General features: G+C 35.5%; 1 protein-coding gene across 6 annotated transcripts in view; it reads right to left on the bottom strand.

The window, feature by feature from the left end:
- RAPGEF6 (Rap guanine nucleotide exchange factor 6) overlaps positions 1-22,818 on the bottom strand; it is a 221,816-nt gene that overhangs the window by 96,753 nt on the left and 102,245 nt on the right. For 5 of the 6 annotated variants that reach the window (XM_082837180.1, XM_082837182.1, XM_082837185.1 and 2 more), the window contains one exon: positions 2,376-2,507. The exons of the other annotated variant lie outside the window; for it this stretch is intronic. In XM_082837180.1, the coding sequence (XP_082693306.1) occupies positions 2,376-2,507 (132 nt within the window). The remainder of the gene's footprint in view (positions 1-2,375; positions 2,508-22,818) is intronic. 6 annotated transcript variants of the gene reach the window in all.

Below are 22,818 nucleotides of genomic sequence, written 5' to 3'. Positions count from 1 at the left end.
TTTACCTTCTTTGGCTGCACTTAAAAGAGTTTATCTTACATTTTTGCATATTTGACTTTAGTATTATAATAGTTTTCTCCTTGAAATTTCTGAATTTCTGTTTTGGTTCTTGAATTTCGTTGTTTTTGCTCATCTGTTTACTCTCCCTAAATTCATTAAAACTTATTTTACCTTGTTGGTTAGTTGACGCATTTCACAGCATCATCTTTTAACTATATGTTTTCATTTATGTGACCTTCTGGAAAACGTAAAACCAAAAGGGCAGAAAACAGATTGGTGGCTGCCAGCAGCTGGGAATAAGGAGAAGGAACTGACTAAAAAGGAGCATACAAAGCCCTTTTTGAGGTGATAGAAAGATTCTATGTCTTCATGTAAGCTATGCTAAAAAGGGTAAATTTTATTATTTGTAAATTACATCTCAGCATCAAACATATACATACAAACACACAAACACAATGACATAGGAAGCAGAACTGATATGACTTAACAGTGAATTATCATGATCAGGGGAGGAGGGCCAATGGTAATCTTCAGGTTTCTGGGGGTATGAAAAGGTATCCTGTTTATTTTGTAATGAAGGGACTTTTTTGATGTGCAGGAAAGCTGGCAAGGATACCTGTCCACATGTTATGCTATGTTAAAATGAATCTCTTAAAAGGTAGAATGAACTGTGGAAAGTGTTACTGAGGAAGGAAAACATACAAAAGGTTGGCGCAGGGCAGCCACATACATGGTCATGGTCCTACAGGAGAAGACCTCCAACCATACCAGCAGGTAGGCTCAAGCCCCAGCTTCAGGTGGGTCATCCAGTAGGTGAACATCCTGTGGATGCTAATATAAGCGCAATTCTTCAGAAGCTCCTCCAGGATCTTGCCAAAGAATCAGGACCCTACTGTGTACAGCCCATCTATTAGTTCAGTGTAAAGCACGGCCTTTCCAAGTGACCTTGAACCTCAATCCCTGCACTATCCTCTTGTCCCTTTTCTCACAACCATCGGGGGCTCTGCTCCTTGCTCCAAGAAGGTGATCACATCTGGCTTAGAGATGGATATACTAGTGAGTTCAGGTACCTATAGTTCATCAACATTACATCTCTGCTTTACTGTCTCTCTTTGAAAGGTCCAGACATTCCCACTTATCTTGAGAAAAATCTAAAGAAAAATCTAAAGCCACATCCCTGAACTTTAAAAAATTAATCCAGGGTCAATCTTCCTTAGTGTTCTTCCCTAGGAAAAACACAGAGTCCAGAGAAGCACAGCTGTACTTTGACTTTTAGGTATGCAACAACTCTAACTTAATCCACAAGATACTTCTTTTGCGGAGGGGTAGAATGCATGAAGCCCAACAAATCCATGAACACAGTAAGTGGCCCCAGAACCACTGCACTGTTTTTAACTTTACTTTTTAAAAACTCCCTGTTCTATCTACTATAAAATGGTGAAGAAGAATTCCTGGTTCTCTCTACTATAAAATGCCAAACAGGGGGATTTAGATGGCATGTCCACAGCAACAATCTTTGTAGAAAAAAGCCTCACATAAACCAAAAATGGAGGCTTTTTTCCATTTTGCACCTGCCTGCAAACTTCCCTTAACAGAGGAACGCTGATTTTCATAAAACAGCTAAATCCGTGCAACTCAACAGAACCACAATCTAAACTGTTTTCCTCAGACAACAATGATTCTATTTCAACAAATCAGTACTCTATGGTAGCCACTAGCCGTATGTGGTACTCGAAAAATGTGTCTTGTCTGAATTGAGGTGTGCCGTAAGTTAATATTAAACTTTGCCTTTTGAAGACTTAGTATGAAAAAATAACTCATTCATAATTTTTAAACACTGATTACATGTTGAAATAATATTTGAATATACTGTGCTAAATAAAATATATTATTAAAATTAATTTTACCTGTTTCCTTTTAATTTTTAAATGTGGCCACTGGAAAATTTAAGTCTTTACAATACAAAGGCAAGTCTAATCTTCTTCATGACTTTACTTATAGAAGACTTAACTAATCAACTATTGAATATAATAAAAATCGCCTTTTTATAAATTTAAGTTCAGTTGTTTCAAGAACCATTTTCTAATGCAAGCAAATATTATATATTAATATAGATTCACTTGGATAAAAGAAATTAAAAAGAACACTATATTCATGCACTGCTGGACCATATTTAATCACTCTCAAAAGATAGATCACCTCTTTCATTAGGCTTGTAAATATGACACAGTAAACAAAGCATATTTTCTCAAAGACCTTATGTCAGAATTTCACACCCTAGTTAAAAGATACATGACCACCTAAGGCACAAGCACAAGGTATTCAGCAGAATTAAAAAAGCCATATGCACAGCAAACAAACTCCTAACGTATTACCTGATAGATATCTGATAAACTGCTGCTCCCAGAGTCACTGGCAATGCTACAACCAGACTGACTAGAAGACACATGAGTCACCTGTGGATGAGGGTTGTCTGCAATGTGCATCTTGGTAAGATCGGCTGGAAGCTGAAAAAGAAAAATAATTTAAGATAATCTAAATATCAAGCATTACCTTTAAAGAGTTCTTGACACACTGTAACTTCTGCAACAACATTTTGTTTTATGTATATTTCTGTGCAACCTAATTTCTCATCTAAATTCTCCATTCTTGGGAAAAATCTTAGAAAGTGATAAGAACCAAATCAGCATTCTGACTGTTAGGCAAGCCTACAGTGGAAGCCCACTTAGCAGTTTTCAAAAGACATTACCATGAGTAATGGTATTTCAGAGGAAAAAACTGGCCTTTCCTCAAATAAAAATATCAGCTGTTGCCACCGTAAAAGGTAGGAATGCTCGCTCGCTCGCTCCCTCCCTCTCTCTCTCTCTCACACATACACACACACACACACACACCTCACTAACACAAAATGGTTGCTAATTCCAGAATAACACAGCAAAATCTTGGATTAGAGTACAGCATCTGGCACCAAGACTTAAGAAAAGTAACAGTTGACTGCATTCAATATTCGAAAAATTTAGTAAGCCTCTTTTCATTTAATATTGTATTAGCTTATAGTTGGCCCCTAAAAAATTTGTTAGTAATCATAATTATTTAATGAATGTCTATGCTAGGTATAGGAATACAAGAGATGCAGAAGGAAATGATTCCACCACCTCATCTTTAATATGGTCAGCGATACAAGTTGTACAATATAATTCGCACCATAAAACTTTAAAAAATTTTACAAAATAAATGCTACAGGAGTTGAGACAAGATACAAACCACTGTGCTCCAAAGCGGTGAGAGAAAATTTTACAAAGGCAATATGATGATGTATTTTCCAAATAATTTCTCTGCAATTAGCTATTCAGGACTACTGAAAGAAATCTATTTACTTTTTAGAGCAGGGTTTCACATTACTTTATTACAGGAAAATGTTAAAGAAACACATGCATTAACAGTGGAAACTAAATATACTCTAAAGGAGAAAACATCCAAGCCTGAATTATATCATCTCAAGAGGAAGTCATGGTAATTATAAAAATTTACCTGAAAAAATCTACATAACAAACTTCCCCTGCTGGGATAGGTAATTCAGATGAATCCTGTAACTCAGATATACAGAAAAACAGTAACACACACAATCTGATCCTTGAAGGTGCTTTTCCCTTAAGAGTATTTTCTGATTCCTAAAGAGGAGGCAAACAGGTTGAGAAGCACTTCTGACAGCCCCTGGTTAGAGAGACAAAAGTTATATTCGAAGGCCTAGCATGGAAGGGCCATGCTTTGGATTTGGACCCTGGAAAGTACATTATACCCTAGTAAATAAGTGTGATCCAAAAGTAAACTGATGCTCATTTTAGAATCATCTCAATCCCTGATTTTGGATTAAAGTTATACAGGATTACTAATGCTTCCAGTCAGCCACTGAAAGCAAACACAAAACTTCACCAAAGAAAAAAAAACAAATCATCCTAGGCCTCAAAATACTAAAAACAAATTCCATACACAATATCCATTGCTCAAATAAAACCAGGCACATTAGGAGACAAGATGGCATTCATGAAAACTAAGGGAAATAATAAACTCTAGAAACCAGTGAAGAAAAACTTTCAAAAAATGGAGTTATCAGATACAGATTCTAAAATAACTGTATTTAATATATACCAGTGGTTGGAAAACATTCTCCTCAGAGGACCAAAGAGTACACACTTTAGACTTTTGCAAGCCACATACAATCTCTGTGGTATTACTTTTTTTTCTTTGAAAATTTCTTTAAACAACCTTTTAAAAATGTAAAAATCATTCTTAGCTCACAGGTCATATAGCTCACAGGCCATATTTGGTCCAGTTTATCGATCATGACATACACAGAGAAAGACAACACTAAGAATTTTAGCCAAAAAACAGGATAGAAAGCCCAGAGATAAACTCATGCTCATATGGTCACCTCATCTTGGACAAAGGAGGCAAGAATATACAATGGAGAAAAGACAGCCTCTTCAATAAGTGGTGCTGGGAAAACTGGACAGCTATATGTAAAAGAATGAAATTAGAACACTCCCTAACACCATACACAAAAATAAACTCAAAATGGATTAAAGACCTAAATGTAAGGCCAGACACTATACAACTCTTAGAGGAAAAAACATAGGAAGAACACTCTTTGACATAAATAACAGCAAGATCTTTTTTGACCTACCTCCTACAGAAAAGGAAATAAAACCAAAATAAACAAATGGGACCTAATGAAACGTAAAAGCTTTTGCACAGCAAAGGAAACCATAAACAAGATGAAAAGACAACCCTCAGAATGGAGAAAATATTTGCAAGCAAAACAACTGACAAAGGATTAATCTCCAAAATATACAAGCAGCTCATGCAGCTCAATATAAAAAAAACAAACAACCCAATCCAAAAATGGGCAGAAGATCTAAATAGACATTTCTCCAAAGAAGATATACAGATTGCCAACAAACACATGAAAGAATGCTCAACATCACTAATCGTTAGAGAAATGTAAATCAAAACTACAATGAGGTATCACCTCACACCAGTCAGAATGGCTATCATCAAAAAAATCTACAAACAATAAATGCTGCAGAGGGTGTGGAGAAAAGGGAACCCTCTTGCACTGTTGGTGGGAATGTAAATTGATACAGCCACTATGGAGAACAGTATGGAGGGTTCCCTAAAAAACTAAAAATAGAACTACCTTATGACACACCAATCCCACTATTGGGCATATACCCTGAGAAAACCATAATTCAAACAGTCATGTACCACAATGTTCACTGCAGCACTATTTACAATAGCCAGGACATGGAAGCAACCTAAGTGTCCATCAACAGACAGATGGATAAAGAAGATGTGGCACATATATACAATGGAATATTACTCAGCCATAAAAAGAAACAAAATTGAGTTATTTGTAGTGAGGTGGATGGACCTAGAGTCTGTCATACAGAGTGAAGTAAGTCAGAAAAAGAAAAACAAATACTGTATGTTAACACATATATATGGAATTAAAAAAAAAAAAAGAAAATGGTTCTGAAGAACCTAGGGGCAGGACAGGAATAAAGATGCAGACGTAGAGAATGGACTTGAGGACACGGGGAGGGGGAAGGGTATGCTTGGACGAAGTGAGAGAGTGGCATGGACATATATACACTACCAATTGTAAAATAGATAGCTAGTGGGAAGCAGCTGCATAGCACAGGGAGATCAGCTAGGTGCTTTTTGACCACCTAGAGGGGTGGGATAGGGAGGGTGGGAGGGAGATGCAACAGGGAGGAGATATGGGGATATATGTATATGTATAGTTGATTCACTTTTGTTATAAAGCAGAAACTAACACACCATTGTAAAACAATTATACTCCAATAAAGGTGTTAAAAATAAATAAATAAAAAATTTTAAAAATAGAAAGTCAACAGATGGATTCAGTAACAAATTTGACAGAGCTAAGAAAAAACAGAAAAATAAACATTGGTCTGAAAATATATCTAGAATGAAGCATGGAGAGTAAAAAGAATGAAGCTAGGAGAGAAGGGCCAAGAGCCAAAGGATATACAGTGAGAAGGTAACATCTGAATAACCGGAGTCATAGAAACAGAAGAGTACTTAAGGCATAGAAATGACGGCTAAGCATTTTTCAAAGTTAACAAAGGTACTCACAGACCAAGTAGCTTTAAGAATTACAGGCAAGATAAATAAAAGCCAACCCATACCTGTGCACACCAGGGTAGAAGTGTTAGGGAAAGAAACAAAGAGAAAAGTCTTAAGAGCAGTCTGGAAAAAAAGAGATTGCTTTGACAAGAACAAAATTAAACTGATGGCTGACTTCTCAACTTGGAAGCCAGAAGACAATGGAGTGTTATCTCTAAGAGCCAGAATTCTACACCCAGTAAAAACCGTCCTCAAAATGGGCAAAACAGTCATTTTCAGAGAAACAAAAATGAAGAGAAATACTCCCACGGCAGATCTACAGTGAAGAAAATCCACTGGGAGACAGAAAATGATTCCAAATGAAAGCTTCTAGATGAAGGAAAACCAATGAAAATCGGAAATGTGTGAGTAAATCAACATGAATATTGACTATATAAAATAGTAACACAAACCATAAGAAAGCTTATGTAGTTATATTAATGTCAGATGAAGTAGACTTTGAGACAAAAGCATTAATAGACGCAAAAGGGGACATTTCATAATGATAAAAAGTTCAACACTAAATAGATTTGCACCTAGTTACACAGCCTCAAACTGTATTAGGTAAAAAAAATGAAAACAATAAAAGAAGAACTAGATGAATCTACAATTACGCCACGGAACTTTTACCACCCATCTCTCAGGGACAGAATAAGCAAATAAAAACAAGTAGATACAGAAGATACGAACATAATTAACAAATCTGACCTGAAGTGTATATATCAACACACAGAACACTGCAATCAACAACTATAGAATACATTTTTGGGCTTTTCTGGTGGCACAGTGGTCGAGAATCTGCCTGCCAATGCAGGGGGTTCAATCCCTGGTCCGGGAAGATCCCACATGCCGTGGAGCAACTAAGTCCGTGCATCACAACTACTGAGCCTGTGCTCTACAGCCCGTGAACCACAACTACCGAAACTGTGTGCTGCAACTACTGAAGCCTGCGCGCCTAGAGCCTGTGCACCACAACGAGAGAAGCCACCGCAATGAGGAGCCTGCACACCTCAACAAAGAGTAGCCCCCACTCGCCAAAACTAGAGAAAGCCCAGCAACGAAGACGCGCAGCAACGAAGACCCAACACAGCCAAAAATAAATAAATAAATTTATTTTAAAAAACCATAGAATACATAATTTTAGGGTATATACATAAACATTTATAAACACTGATAGTAAGGCAGCCCTCGACAAAATTCAAAAGGTTAAAATTACACAGAGAATATCCTATGATTACAGTGCAAATAAGGTAGAAATAAGTAATAAAAAGATAACTAGAAAACTATTATGTATTTGGGAAGTTATAAAACAAACCTCTAAATAGTCCATAGGTCAATGAAGTCACATTGGAAATTAGAAAATATTTAAACAGAATAAAAATTAAAATGCTATATATCAAAACCTGTGGAATAAGCTAAAGCCATGCTTAGAGGCCATTTTATAGCTCTATTATGAGTACTAAAAAAGGAAGCAGAAAATCAAAGAGCTACCAATAACTGGTTTCAATAATACAGAAGATAGAGGAGTATGTTCCAGCTCAAAGATGTTCCTCTTACTTAGTGTCTACTGTTTAGATACAAAGAAAAAAATCTCACCTAGTAATGAAGTAGACAGAAAGGGAAAGACTGAATATAATTTTAAAATGACAAATGTCTGGTTGGGGTGTTGGGATGAGGAAGATATTTTATATTCCAAGATTCCTACAGAGGTAAGACCAAGGAAAAGGAGATCAACCATAAAAGTAACACAGTGAACCAAAGCCACAGAGCATATCTATAAACTGGTTTGGTAATGATACTTACAACGTACTGAGTAATCATCATCCTTACTAGACCCTAAATGGCAAGCATTATTATTATCATCCCTACCTTACTGATGAGGAACTGAGGCAATTAGACTAAGCAACTTGCCCTAGACCTCACACTCACGTAAGCAGTGGAGTTGAAATTCAAACCCAGGTTCACCTGATTTCAGTACTCTGCTATACTCTACTTTATGCCAGGAACTCTGCTAGAAAAGATGAAAACAGATGGGTCCTACCATCAAGGAGCTCAGTCTAATAGTGGAGAGAACACAAAGAGTTATAAGCATATAGATCTGCTTTCTAAGTCATGAAGAAAACTTAGATCTTCATATAGGAATCCTCTCAACCTAGCTATCTGATGGGAATAATGATGATGATTGAAACTAACAACTGAGTGCTCACTATATTTACCAAATAGGTATACTACAGCAAATATATCCTTCTACATGCTTTTTATATAGATTATCTAATTTGAGTAAGGGCTACTACAAATTCAAGAATAGTGAGTAAAATAAGAATGATAAATGTAATGAAGGCTGTAGTAGGACTAATGCTTATTAGGGCTAGGGTTGCTCCTCTAATTAAATGAATTAATAGGTAGATGTTATTATTTTACCCGATTTACAGATTAGGAAAACAACACCCAGAGAAGTTATAAAGGTTGCCCATGGTCACATAGCTAGGAAGCAGGGGTATTGAAATCTGAAACCTAGGCTGCCTGACTATAAACCTGTTGTTCTTTCCTACGAAGTTGTTTCCTGATATTAAGTTGGGAGTTCATAACACCCGGTACTTACTATTTTGTTTAAAACAAAGAAAACATAAAGGAAAAGGTTTTCTTCCAATAGGAATTCTTAATTTCTTAAAACTTCTCCACTGTCTTTCAGCTCATCTGCCCTTTTTCCTTTCCTGACCCCAGCCAGGATTTAATAGCTGACTTTTCATCAGCAACCTCAATTCACTTACCCCATCATCTTCCAGCCTACCAGGTCTGGCAAAATTCCCTATTTTCCAAGCCCATTTCCTATACCTGAACTTCTGAGCTCTGTTGGAGTTCACCTATCCATGAAGACTAGTGTCAAAGTTTTACTTGGAGGCTGGGAAGGCTAATGGCTTAAATACAGGCACAGATTATGAAAGTGCATAGTTTCCTGAAGACTATGTATACATGTAAAGGGAAAGAGATGTATTAAGAAGAGGTAGAATGTAATAAAAAATGTTAAGCTAGGTATTTAGAAATTGATTCCTGCAATAGAGAACTACTGTAGGTTTCTGAGAAGGGCAGTGACACAAGATCAACACTGTATGTCTCACACAGGCTTAACCCAGCAAAGTGTATATTTTGCCGACTCGAAGTACCCTATAGGTCCAGGCAACTCTTTGGGGCAACTGTTTCACATGCAGAGACTCAGATATCCAGGCTGCTTTGGTCTCTTGGCTCTGCCGTCTTAACATGGGGCCACTTAAGTAATAGCAGCAGGAGAAAAAACGGCTGGAAGAGATTGCTAAACATTGCCAGCAATCACAGAAATAAAAATTAATACAAATAACTTTTTTCCCCATCAGACTGGCAAAAAGATAATTTCATAATACAAAATATGGGCAAGGCAATGGAGGAAAACAATACTTTTATAAATTGCTAAAGGGAGTTATGAACTGACACAGCTACTCTGGACAGTGATTTGGGGAGTAGCCACTCTGAGGGAGCAAATGTAAGATTTATTACATTTAAAATATATAAACCTTATGACTCAACAACTCCTCTTTGGGCACCTACCCTAAAGAAGCATACAGGTGTACAAGGGGGAATGTACAAAGACATTCATTATAATGTTTGTAATAGTTTAAAAGATAAACAAGTATCGCAGGGAGAATAGCTAAATTGTTACATAGCTCATTATGGAATACAATGCAACAGTTCAAGGTATAAAACAGATCTGTATGTTCAAACCTGGATAGTTCTCTCAGATTTACTGATTGAAAAACCAAGTTTCGTGATAAATGTGAAAGATGTGACTCATTTTTTAAAAAAACATAAAAATAATACCACGTATTTTCTGGGTATATACTTATCTAGGTTTGGGGGAAAAAACTTGGAGGAACATACACTAGATAACCAACAGTATCACTCTATAGTGAACGTGAAAGATCGGGGCTGGTGGTCCAAAAGGAATTTTAACTTTATTTGCAATATCTAGCTGAGATGTTATACTTCCATATGGAGAAAGAATTCCCCTATTACTTCTAAAAATAAACTATTTGAAAAATTTCAGAACTGAAAACAAATATATACACATGTATGTGAGGGCAATTTTCTTCCTTCCCATTTAAAAGTGTCCACAAACACTGGAATGTACTGAAATTCTGTACCTCTTAGCAACTAGGGGTTGCTATACACACAGTATACACTCTGACTTTTTATAATGTTGAAAATATTAAGATCCAAAGATGAGTTTTATTAGAATGCCTTGTGAGAACATGACAAATACTGATACACTTGATTTAAACTAGAGCCAACAATGAACATTTACCTCATAAGCACTGGAAACAGAGTAGAAACTGATATAAAATTAGATTAACAACAAAAACTCCCAACATAAGGAAGCTGAGAAATGAATGGGAAGTGAAAAAGGAGTGCGTTTTCACTTCACTCCTTTGAATGCAGCACTCACACTCTTTATATTCCCATTGTATATTATATACATAAACATAAATATATTGTTATATAATTTATATTATACTTTTACTACCTAATGAAAGCCTACCATAGTGATGCCTACCCCACATACAACACCTGCTCATTAAGAACAACTGAGTGGGGGACTTCCCTGGTGGCAGAGTGGTTAAGAATCTGCCTGCCAATGCAGGGGACACGGGTTCCAGCCCTGGTCCGGGAAGATCCCACATGCCGTGAAGTAACTAAGCCCACGTGCCACAACTACTAAGCCTGAGCTCTAAAGCCCGCTAGCCACATCTACTGAGCCTGTGTGCCACAAATACTGAAGCCCGTGCGCCTAGATTCTGTGCTCCACAACAAGAGAAGCCATCACGATGAGAAGCCCGCGCACCACAATGAAGAGTAGCCCCGCTCGCTGCACTAGAGAAAGCCCATGCACAGCAGCAAAGACCCAACGTAGCTAAAAATAAATAAAATAAATTTATTCAAAAAAAAAAAAGAAAAACTGAGTGAATATTTGACTTCTGAACACTGTCACTCAGAGGGTTTCCACGGATATCTGAACAGATGAAGTCTTAGCACAGATACATTCAGTATTTCAGGGTGAGTAGCATTTCCTGAACTGTATATGCTGCAATACTGTTTCAGAAGACAAAACTCGTGGATATATTGGGGGGAGGGGGTTGATGGCTGAATAAATTAGCAAATAATGCTATAACATATGCCCCTTTAACTCTTTACAACAAGCATAAGCATATTTATGGAGGGTCCAAGAAGTCCCACAAAAAAGAAATCTGTTTCACCCAGCATTTTCAAAACTTCTTTTTCCCCCAATATTCTTATTAACATCCTGTCAATGTAAGAAATAATGCTTTGGGACAATCCCATCCATCTATCCAAGAAACATTTATAGGACAATTAGTTTGGGGGGGAGCAGTGGCAGAGATCTCCTTCAATCTAAATTGGCATGAATGCAGGCATGTATAGCATAAGTGTAATATTACACAAATGTTCAAGATTCTAATTCATATTTAAAAACTGAGTCTTCAAGAATAACCTGCCAAAACTAAGAATGATAGTAGGGAAATTTATCCTTTAATAAGTTTGCTATCTGAAACTTTTTGCCCCTTATAATTCATACCCAAGCATTATTTCATTTAAATGAAGGTTATTCAAAGGGCTCTAAAGTATGAAATAATATCTATTATTAACCCTAAAAATAATGTTTAAAAACTACACAATTCCCCGACAGAACAACATTCCTCAAAGTTCACTATTAAATTCCAAACTGCATTGTTAGAACTTTCTTTTTAAAGCGTAGCTACCTGATACACAGGAACTGTGCCTATCCAGAAGTCATTTATCCATTAACCTTAAAACTATCAAAGAATAAAGATGATTCTTGGGCACATTACATAGTCTGTAAGTTCCCGTATGCTACTCACAGTAAGACATTTCAGAAACACATACTCATTAACTATATATAGAAATAAATTTCTAACAAGCTTGGTGGTCTAATTTCCCAGTTACTCAATAAAGAGCACTTAGTGTATACCTGGTGCTAGTCATAATAGTAATAGATATCATGGGTTTGGGGAGATTTTAAAAAACAATTTAATAATTCAAAAAGATACATGTACCACAATGTTCATTGCAGCACTACTTACAGTAACCAGGACACGGAAGCAACCTAAATGTCCATCAACAGATGAATGGATAAAGAAGATGTGGCACATATATACAACGGAATATTAGCCAGAAAAAGAAACAAAATTGAGTTATTTGTAGTGAGGTGGATGGACCTAGAGTCTGTCATACAGAGTAAAGTAAGAAAGAGAAAAACAAATACCGTATGCTAACGCACATATATGGAATCTAAAAAACCGTACTGATGAAGCTAGTGGCAGGGCAGGAATAAAGACGCAGACGTAGAGAATGGGCTCGAGGACGCGGAGGGGTAAGGGGAAGCTGGGATAAAGTGAGAGTGTAGCAGTGACATATGTACACTACCAAATGTAAAACGATGGGAAGTGGGAAGCTGCTGCATAGCACAGGGAGATCAGCTTGATGCTTTGTGATGACCTAGAAGGGTGGGATAGGGAGGGAGGGAGGGATGCTCAAGAGGGAGGGCATATGGGGATATATGTATACATATAACTAATTCACTTTGTTGTACAGCAGAAACTAACACCACATTATAAAGCAATTATACTCCAATAAAGATATTTAAAAAATTAGAATAAGTAACAAATAAAATAACAAATGCAACTTAGAAAGATCTCATTCTCATTAGGGGTAGAGAGCAGACTAAATGTACTGAAGAGTCCTGACAAAGACCCAGAATCACAATGTCCAATGTGGTAGCCCTAAGTCACACATGGCTACTGAGCACTTGAAGTGTGGCTAGTCAAATTAAGACATGCTGTAAGTATACAATGCAAATTTGAATTCAGTAAAAACAAACAAAAAAAGGAAATATCTCACTAATAATTACTCTATTTTTATTACATATTTTAAAAACTCTACTGGATATATTATTACATTAAATTCACCTTATAAAGTGCTTTTTAAAAAATAAGGCTACCAGAAGGTTTAAAATTACATATGTAATTCACATTTTATTTCTGTTGAACAATATTAGGCCAGAGACTTGAATGAGCATGATGCATTCAGGAAACAGTAAGCAAACCAGTGTAGCTCAGGTAGAGATGTATACTACAGGAAGACACAAGAGATGAAGGGCCAGACATAGCATTTTGGGATGCTTAGATTCCCTGTCTTAGAAAAGACCTACTAAAGAGTTTTAAGCAAGAAAATGACTATGAGAATATACCTTTAGAACACATTACTCTGGAAGCATAGAAGATGAAATGGAAGAAAATCATACATATGGGAGACAGGAAACATTCGTCAAGGCACAAGAAGATAGAGGCCTTATGAAATTAAAAGCAAGCCACCAGAATTATAAAGTACTTTCTAGGGCTAGACAGAGTGTCATATCAAAGAAGTGTCAGCTGACAGTGAGAGAGAGGGTTAAAAATAGATCCTAAGGCTCCCAAAGCAGTCTGGAGCCTGTTTAATGGAAACAGTCTAAATTTCCCAAAAGCCCTAAAGGAAACAGCTATAACTAATCATAGCAGCCTTGCATATATACAGCAGCACTGTGCCTGAGGCATGTGAAATTGCATTCCTAACTCATTATTTTTCCTGAAAGATGAGGATGGGGGGGGGCACTGTTAAATAACTCAATAAATATTAGAGTTTTTTTTTTTAACTCTAAGACACATGTTTCTCCCCACTTTTTAACATTTTTAAAACCACAGAGCAGTGTTCAATCAATATTTGCACTTAACAGTGGGTTTGTTAAAAGTGCAAATAGAATTCTTGAGAAAACAGGAAATCAGTTTAAGAATGCCTGACAGGTTTGAGGACACACAAGGAAACCAGAGTAGTTGGAGTAGTGTAACAAGGAGGAGTGTAGGGAAAGATGAGGGGAAGAGAGATCACATACTGTCTGGCAAGTCATGGTTGACTTTTACTCTGAAGAAAGAATGTCAAGGAGGAGGAAGTGATCAACTGTGTCAAATGCTGCAGATAGGTAAAGCTAGGGAAGAGTCAAGAAATAACCTATAGATTTAGCTGTGTATAAAAGTGAGAATGGAAGCACTTCCTAGACCAGTGACTGTAGGAGCTACCTAAGGAAGATGGAAGCCAAAGTAGTAATGCCTCCACCATCTAGTAGACAGTCACTTGGGGCAAGCAACTGTAACAGACCGGACGATGAGCTCTCAAATAAGAATCAATCAAGAAAAGTCAAACCCCTGAAAGAAAACAACCAAAAAACTCAACTAAGAAAAATCTGAACTTGAAGAAAGAGCTGATAAGACAATCAGGAAAAAAGAATAGCATCCACAAAATGAAAACAAGTTATTAAACAAGGGTGGTTGTAAAAAAGCATCAATTAAGAGATTTCAGGTATCAATAACATAATAATTAAATTTAGAAATTTAAAAGGTAAATAGCAGGACAGAAATTAGTCACAAGTGGAGAATTAGTTAATGAGCTAGAATATCAAACTGGGAAGGCACAGAGTGAGAATAAAGTATGAAACAAATGTTGAGAGACATTATGGATAGATCTAGAGTTCCAACATATGGAGTGACAAGAGAAAAAAAGAACTGCAGTTTTCAAAAACTAATACATTTCCCACAAGTGAAGACAAATGGGAATCTTCAGCTTGAGAAAGACTTTCAAGTGCCAAAAAGGGGAAAGAAAACAAAACAAAATATTAGATAATCCATGGTAAAACTTTATGGTATCAAGGATAAAAAATAAAACAAAACAAATAATGCTAAAGGGAAAAAGACTTGAGATTTATTATTTTATATACAAATAAGCAAATATTTGAAGGGTAAATATAAAGGAAAGCATTTTGAACATTGTTGCTAGAACTATTTATTTGATCAAGAAAATAAATCAACTCAGAAGTACTGAATCTGAGTAGCAGAATGGGAAAAATACATGAATAAAAATGAGTAAAAAGTATTAGAAAACCAAAACTACCAAGTATGAAAACTTAATCACAAGTTTAACGTGTTTAATCACAATCCAGTTAATATTCCATCAATAATAAACAATAACATGAGAGTTGGGGTGGGTGGGTGGGGCGATAGGAGAGATGTACTCTATCATAAACACTTAATTTACATAGTAAAGTACCACTCACGAAATCCTGTTCAGATAATATTTGTTATCATTTAATGAAACATTACAATCTAATCTTTACAATGCTCTTTGCCTCGTCTATACTTGTTAAATCTTACATTGAAAGTTGGATACCAGTACCCCAAAAGGCTATTTTTTTGTAGGTATTCTGAAGAATAACCCCTATATCTCATTCTTTTGTTTGAATCTTTTTCACCTGGTCTCATCCATTTCCCTTCCATGTGTCATTTTAAACCTCAGTGCCAAGCCTCAGCAATGCATGGGCCCCACAGGTGGCATTTGCACTAAAGAGACCATCCATGCCTTACCAGGTAATAGTACAAATGAACTGTGTACCTAGGCATCTTTCCATCTCTTTACATTTCAATCAGCTCTTTGCCAAATGGACAGTGAATTTAAATGTCCTTCCAGAAGCTGCCTTTAAGAGAGATATCCAACGAGCTATCTTTCAGATAAAACATTATACCATGATGCTACCACAGTATTTCTTCCTTAGTCACCATCAATAGGACAACCTTTAAACAAAGACATGATTTCAGATCATCCTAAGAGATGCTTCTATTGTGCCTGTCTCTAATTCAACACAACCATAAAGCAATCTTAACACAGTCATTGTTACAATTAAAGTGTTCACTAAATGTTGTATAACACAGACTATAAATTAGACTAACATAGCCAAATACATCAACCCTTTAAGGAAATGAGGAAATACAATACATTCAAGTTAGAGTATGATCACAGAGAAGTACAGAAATAGGCATAAACAAATGATGATTCAGTCTGAAAACAATATACTTCAAATGCTTTGCATTTTAAGTCTACAGATTAATTAAGAAAGTATTTTTCAAATCCTCTTAGAGGTATATTAGAATATTTTAGAGATTCCTTTAAGTTGAAAAACAAAATGGCCATGAGAATGAGTTTAGACTGTTTTGTAGCTCTTATTTTTTAAAAGTTTGGAAAATATAATAGTACAATACAGCTCATTTACAATTCACAACAGGTAGAATTTAAATGTAATAGGTAGATTATATCAATCTCAAAGAAAATAATTACTTACTTTGGAGGCCCATGGCTGAAGACAGTTGGCATAACAGCGAACAAGAAAAGCCATTTCCTGAGCTGCAAAGGATAGTTTCCTTTTCAAAACAGAGCCACACCGATGAGTATGTTGACAAAATTCTTTTAACTTTCTTTCTTATAAATCATATACCATTTGCAGTGTAAATTGCAGTGTAAAGACTGCTTCTCCAAATCCCTTTCAAACTGATATCAGGAGCTTTCAATAGCTTAGAATTTAGCTTCTAAATAACTGGAATACTTTTCAACAAAATGTTCACTTTTAACAAGCAAATCACAGTAAATCAAGATGTTTAGATTTCTGGCTCAAAACATACAGACACATCCTTCCTCAGGCACCTGGCACAGGCATGCACAGTGGTAACTGAACAGTTAATACTGTATAAATCAAAGCAAATAAGGCAACATGCACCAAATCCGTGTTGCTTGATTCTGAGAAATCTTTCCAAAGACAGCTTTGTCTTTTCTTCAACTTATTTCATTCTGTAGAGTAAGCACTGCAGTAATTCTTCTGCATCAGAAGCAAACCAGAACACTGTATCCTTAAGATGAAAGTTTCTTCTTTATATTGTTAACCACCAGAGGTTTAAAAAAAAAAAAAATCAACCACTGAGCAAGTGGTAGTTAGAAGATATATGCTCTAACAGGTTTGTCCTGTAGAATGCTTGAGAATCTCCAAAATTAAAAATTTCTCTTTTCACATGCACTATTTACGGCTCTGCAGCATTGCTCCTTGTTCTAATGCATCAGTAAGATAGTACTGTGGATCTAAGTCTGGCTTTCTGGTTGAAAATTTATATATGATATGGTACAAAAACACTACATCTTCTGCTAAAGCAAGACTGTATGCTAGTGTTTTAATTCCTACTGTCCTTGCCTGTTTCACAGCAGCTCCCTAAGGAGAAGCTCCTATTGATTCTATGCTCTGCAGTAAGATGAAATATCTAATAAGAAGGAAAGAGAGTGGGAGGAGAATAGAGCTAAAAGGATGACATCACCTGTATAGAAAGCCTTCAGAAACTGCATTAGATCAATTGGCTACTGTATCTGCAGATGTAACCCAAAGAGCAATTTATTGAAAACACACACACACCCTTCCCGTGAAACGTGTTAGCAAGCTAAATTCTGTAAGAAAAAAACTGGCTAAAGCATCTCTCTGTTTCAGTCTTAAAAATCCATTTTGATTTTTAATTCTGTGCATTGATACACAGCTTTATTTGGGAAGCCATATTACTATTCAAATTTAACACAGTATTGTCCTCCCAAGGGAAAATAATTAGCTCTGGTAAGATACTCTTGCATTGCAAATACAGAAGGCAGCCTAGTTCTCAGATGTCACATATGTATTCTGCTTGCAAAACTTCCTATTTATCAAATAATGTTCTGAAAGGTATAACCTTCAAGACCACTCTAAATTAACATTAAAAATATCAAAACTGGTACTAAGATTTGTATGTAAATAGTACATTTAAATGGAAACAATTTCATTTCCCAAAAGAAAAGCTGGAAAAAAAAATCACAGGCACAAGAGCTGACGTGCGGCATTCACCAACCCCTCTGAGGAAGAATAATCTATGCAATATGGTACTTTCCTACAGCCCAATGCTAAATTCCTAGAAAGAGACCAGAAGCAAGTAAAACTCAGAAGGAATCAGAAAAGAAAATGATTCAACCTGCTTCCAAATTGAGCTTGGACTAAAAGGAAATATTTTTCTATAAAAATTATAGGAAAAATTTAATTCTTGCCACACCTCCTCCAATCTGAAAACACAATTCCTCTAGTACCCACCCTATTCTTCAAGATTCTGCCACAAGGCATCTAGTGCAGCTACTACCACAAAGAGTTTGCACTAAAGGTTGCAATGGTGCCTCTCAATGGCCAAAGTAAGACACAGTTTCCAATGGTAAAATACAGTTAATACCCCTCCAGGCAGCAAAATTATGAGAATAACATCAATGAATAAATCAAAGTAACTGAATTATCTTGCTTTATTTACCTACCACCATTTTGAGGGAAGAGGTGTGCAACATAAGAGAAATTATTACCTGAGAGACAGGTGTTATTACAAAGGACTTTACTGTCAAGAGATGAACACCTTGTTACTAGCCAAAAACAAACAAATAAGCAAACAAACAAAGAGTTCTTCAATACACCTGAGCAAACTATAAGTCACTTTCTGAACAACACTATGCTGCCAATCTGAACTATGCTGCTACTTATAAGACTAGAACTGACTTTAGTAAAACTAGGTTTTATTCTGAATAAAGACAAGTCATACTTTCACAATAAGTGACCATTTATGAATATGGATTTCCATAAAACTTAAGAATTATCTGTTTCCTGAAAAAATTTCAAAGGAACACACAAAATTTACATTTAAATATAAAACTAAATCTAAGAAATAAACATGACCCTAGTTTTCTAACCCTAAAACATGGAAATTATGTACAGGTTGATTTTCAAGCACCAATGTATTTTTTCAACTCAATTAATTTAAATAACCTATGAGTTGGAATTTCAACAAAATGTTAAGTATTTAAGAATAAATTAACTAAAATCTAATTTTAACACTCATTTTTAAAAACAGAAAAATGATAGTAGGCACCTTGTATGTAAATGAAGCCAAACATTTCCTAAAGATAAATTTCTAAAAGATATCCTGTATGTAAACATTACATGACTGAAAAACATTTCAGTTTCAACGCAAGACAGTAATTATATTCATGTACAGAACCAACAGGATAAATTACAACCAAATCAAAAAGCAAAACCCTAAAGGGCACCTTTCCTCCTTTTTATAAATCACGCTGATAGCACACAAAGGACTTCAAGCTGAGCAAGGGAGACAGCCATCTCTTAACTACTTTAAAAAACACTCTGCCCTGTGTATGAAATGCAATCCACTAATACCATATGTTAGAACAACTGTAGTAAACACCAGCTCAATAAAGGAGCAACTCTCTTTTCCTTTAGTTTGGCCTGGAAGTGAAGATGACATCATCCTTTTCCTTGTTCTACCAATCATCTCATAGTATCTGCCATTCTAGGGAACTGTACGGTGAGCCTGGCATGAAAAATCTCCCTGTGCAACAATATCATGAAAGAAACAAACAGGCCAAATTTTATATTCAGCATGTGAACCCACCACCACTTTGATGATACACTATACCACACTGTTTCTTCAGTAAGAATGACTTACTCTCAATTACTGAAAACTATAAACATCTTTAGAAAAGTCAGTAATTTATCAAATAACTAAAATATATGATTAGGTGAATAAATGAATTTTCACTTCTATTACTTTAAAAATTTTATCATGATCTCATTCCATTACCTCACCAATTCAAATGAAGTAACTGCAGAAAGGGAGAATGCCCTGATCTACACATTGTCTAGGAATCATAACCACAGGATAACCATTTAAGAATACATTTCCCCTGCATATGAAATGCCATGATGCTAAGCCACACTGATGAAATCTTTAGCTTTAAAAAGGTCTTTCAAACTACTACCAAATAAAGCAATCAATGTATGCATTTGCAAAACTTCAAACCATTATAAAATAGTCTTATAAAAATGTAAATGCTATATAGTTAATAATTAAATTATTTATATATTCATAATATAAATATAAATTATTTTATATATTCATAATATAAATTTTATATATTCATATTATAAATTATTTTATGTATTCATATTTTATGAACACATGATAAACTGTATGAACTAATATAAAATACATTAACTATATAAACTATTTCTAAACAAAAATACGAAGCAGAACATTTGAAATCATATTGTATAGAAAGCCAAATATGAGGCTCTAATAGTTACTAACCTATAAATATACCTTTTATGTCAATAGGTAACAACACTGAAAAGGAGAAAAAAGGTAATCATGGATAAAGGTAAGTTAACAAAGAATTTACACTCTAGACGTTATGAAAAACAAAAAACCAACATTAACAAAAACCAGGTTTATAGTAATCTCAGGCACAGTCATACACTTTATTCCCCATCTGCACAGTGAAATATTATAATCACAATGTAGAGAAGCCAAACTCAAAAGGAGGTGAGACCAAAGAAAAATTATGTAGTTTTACAAAATATATAAATAATAAAACAAACAGGCCACTCATTTCTGTGTTTTAGCTGTAAGCATTTGGCCTTTAAAATATAAACTGTTAAATGTACTGATTTATATAGTAAAAACACTTTAATCCTTTTGGAAAATGAATGAATAAATGACACTACCATAATATCTGAGGTAACATACAAGCCCTTTTAAAGGATCACAGTAAGCTTTCCTACTCCCTGCCCCCCTCCTGCCCCTTGCTTAACTTGAACATCTGAAATGAATCTCTGTAGTTACCAGACATGGTTAACTCTAATTACTGGTGCCCCTCAGGAATTCCTGCTTTCAAACTGCATCCTATCTATTTCTCAGACTTTCTGAAGAAAGCCAGACTACCAACACTCTCTTCCTATTCTGTAAGAAACAGTGTGCTTCAGCACACTGTCATCTATGTCCACTAAATGATCAGCACCACGCTGTTGAAAACCTTATCAGAGCCACCAGTGGGCCACATATGCACTATGAAATATGATCCTTCCTTAGGGAGTGATGGAGGAAGAAAAAGCAAAGAGAAAGAGGGAAGCCTTCATCATCAACTAAGGTGATGTAAGCTTCTATAATTAGAATCAGTGAAACCGAAGCAACAATAAAAAGGCACCACCATGCTTCTACTTTCCACTACACAGTGCAATTGTAGCAAGCATTTTTCACTCACACACAAAAAAATACACTTTGCATATATAGTCAAGTATGCTACATACTATATGCAAAGTTAATGTAGTTTTAATATAATGTATTATTTTCTACAAAAAAACAAGATTTGCCCAATAATTAAAATAAATACCTGTATCTATATATAAACATGACTGAAAAAAGAAACCTCACTAAAAAAATTAAACAATTGAGAATACTGTCTCCATCTGTAAATTCCTGGATTATATTAGAGATTACCTTTGTATCCCTTCTCTGATTTTAAATACTGCATTTTCTAGTACTATAAAAGCTAAATGCCTAGTTACTGAACAGGTAACAAATCAAATTAAAAGGCAGTAACAATCAGCATTAATCTGTTTGAAATGTTTGAGTAGTTATTCCCCTTCCATCTGGAATGCTCTCAAAAATCACTGTCTTAGGCCACTAGTATATACATTAGTATCAGAGTCGTTTCAAACGATCTTCAAAAGAGCTTTCTGTAAAGTGTTTCACGTATGATAAAAATCTTTCCTATTCTGGTTCCCTGGGCAGATCCATATGAATCAGTGTCACCTTTAAGCGAGGGAGAATCGTCCCAGACAACCAGAGGGCATGCCCCTGCCCTCTTCCCAACACTCCTGAAGCTCACACAGAGTGAATGATAAAAACAATTTTTGAAGATGACTACTTAGAAGTTAGCAGTACTTATGTAGAGCATTAAAAATAATTTTCATACGTTATGAAAAATAATTTTCACACCCTAGGGATCAATCTTAAGGGAAAAAATCAAAGTCACATACAGATATATTCATACAAGTTGTAATAGGAGATAAACTGGAAACTGCATGAGAATACTTTGTTATAATATTAAAAATAATGTTCAGGGAAAAATTTAATTGCATGAGAAGTAGAAAGGCAGGATAAATAAATATTCAGCATTATCTAAATTAAAAAAGATCTCAATGATTTAATCGAGATACATGCATTTAAAAATCATTAGCCACACTAGCTATCTCTGGTTTTGAGGATTACAGCATTTCCTTCTTAATATTCTTCTATATTTTTCTACATTACTATAAGGAACATTTTGTTTCACACACAAAAATTTTTTTAATCTGCTCTAGGCAGGCATTTGTCCTACTTAGATTGTTTACAATTACACCCCTCTGCTTTTTCTCTGTCCATTTGCAGACTCATGACCCTGTAACTAGGTACAAGAACCTTCTATTGAGAATTCTAAATTATTTCCCAGAAGACAAATGAGAAGAATTCTCCCAAAAGATGCTAGACACATATGAATAAAAGGAGAAAAGTTCTCTTCTGATTTTAAGGTATAAAGCACAATAAAGAACATATCTGTCCAGAGCACTATGGCTTGTAAATAGGGTGAGAGAACAAACACTGAAAAGCTGCAGATTCTCAGAGGCTGGGCTCCAAATTTCTCAGTAGCAGTCTGATCGACACTCACTGTCTTATACACGAATAAGATTGGCAAAGCTTCCAGATACACAATCTTCTTTACTTTAGAAGTAATAGAAGATTGTGTACTCACTCATCCTTTCGTTCTACA

The sequence above is a fragment of the Leucopleurus acutus genome (genome assembly GCF_964270905.1).
Source record: "Leucopleurus acutus genome assembly, chromosome: 3".
Classification (NCBI taxonomy): Eukaryota; Metazoa; Chordata; class Mammalia; order Artiodactyla; family Delphinidae; genus Leucopleurus; species Leucopleurus acutus.
Note: the sequence above shows the minus strand (reverse complement) of the source record. Positions and strands in the feature narration are given on the sequence as shown.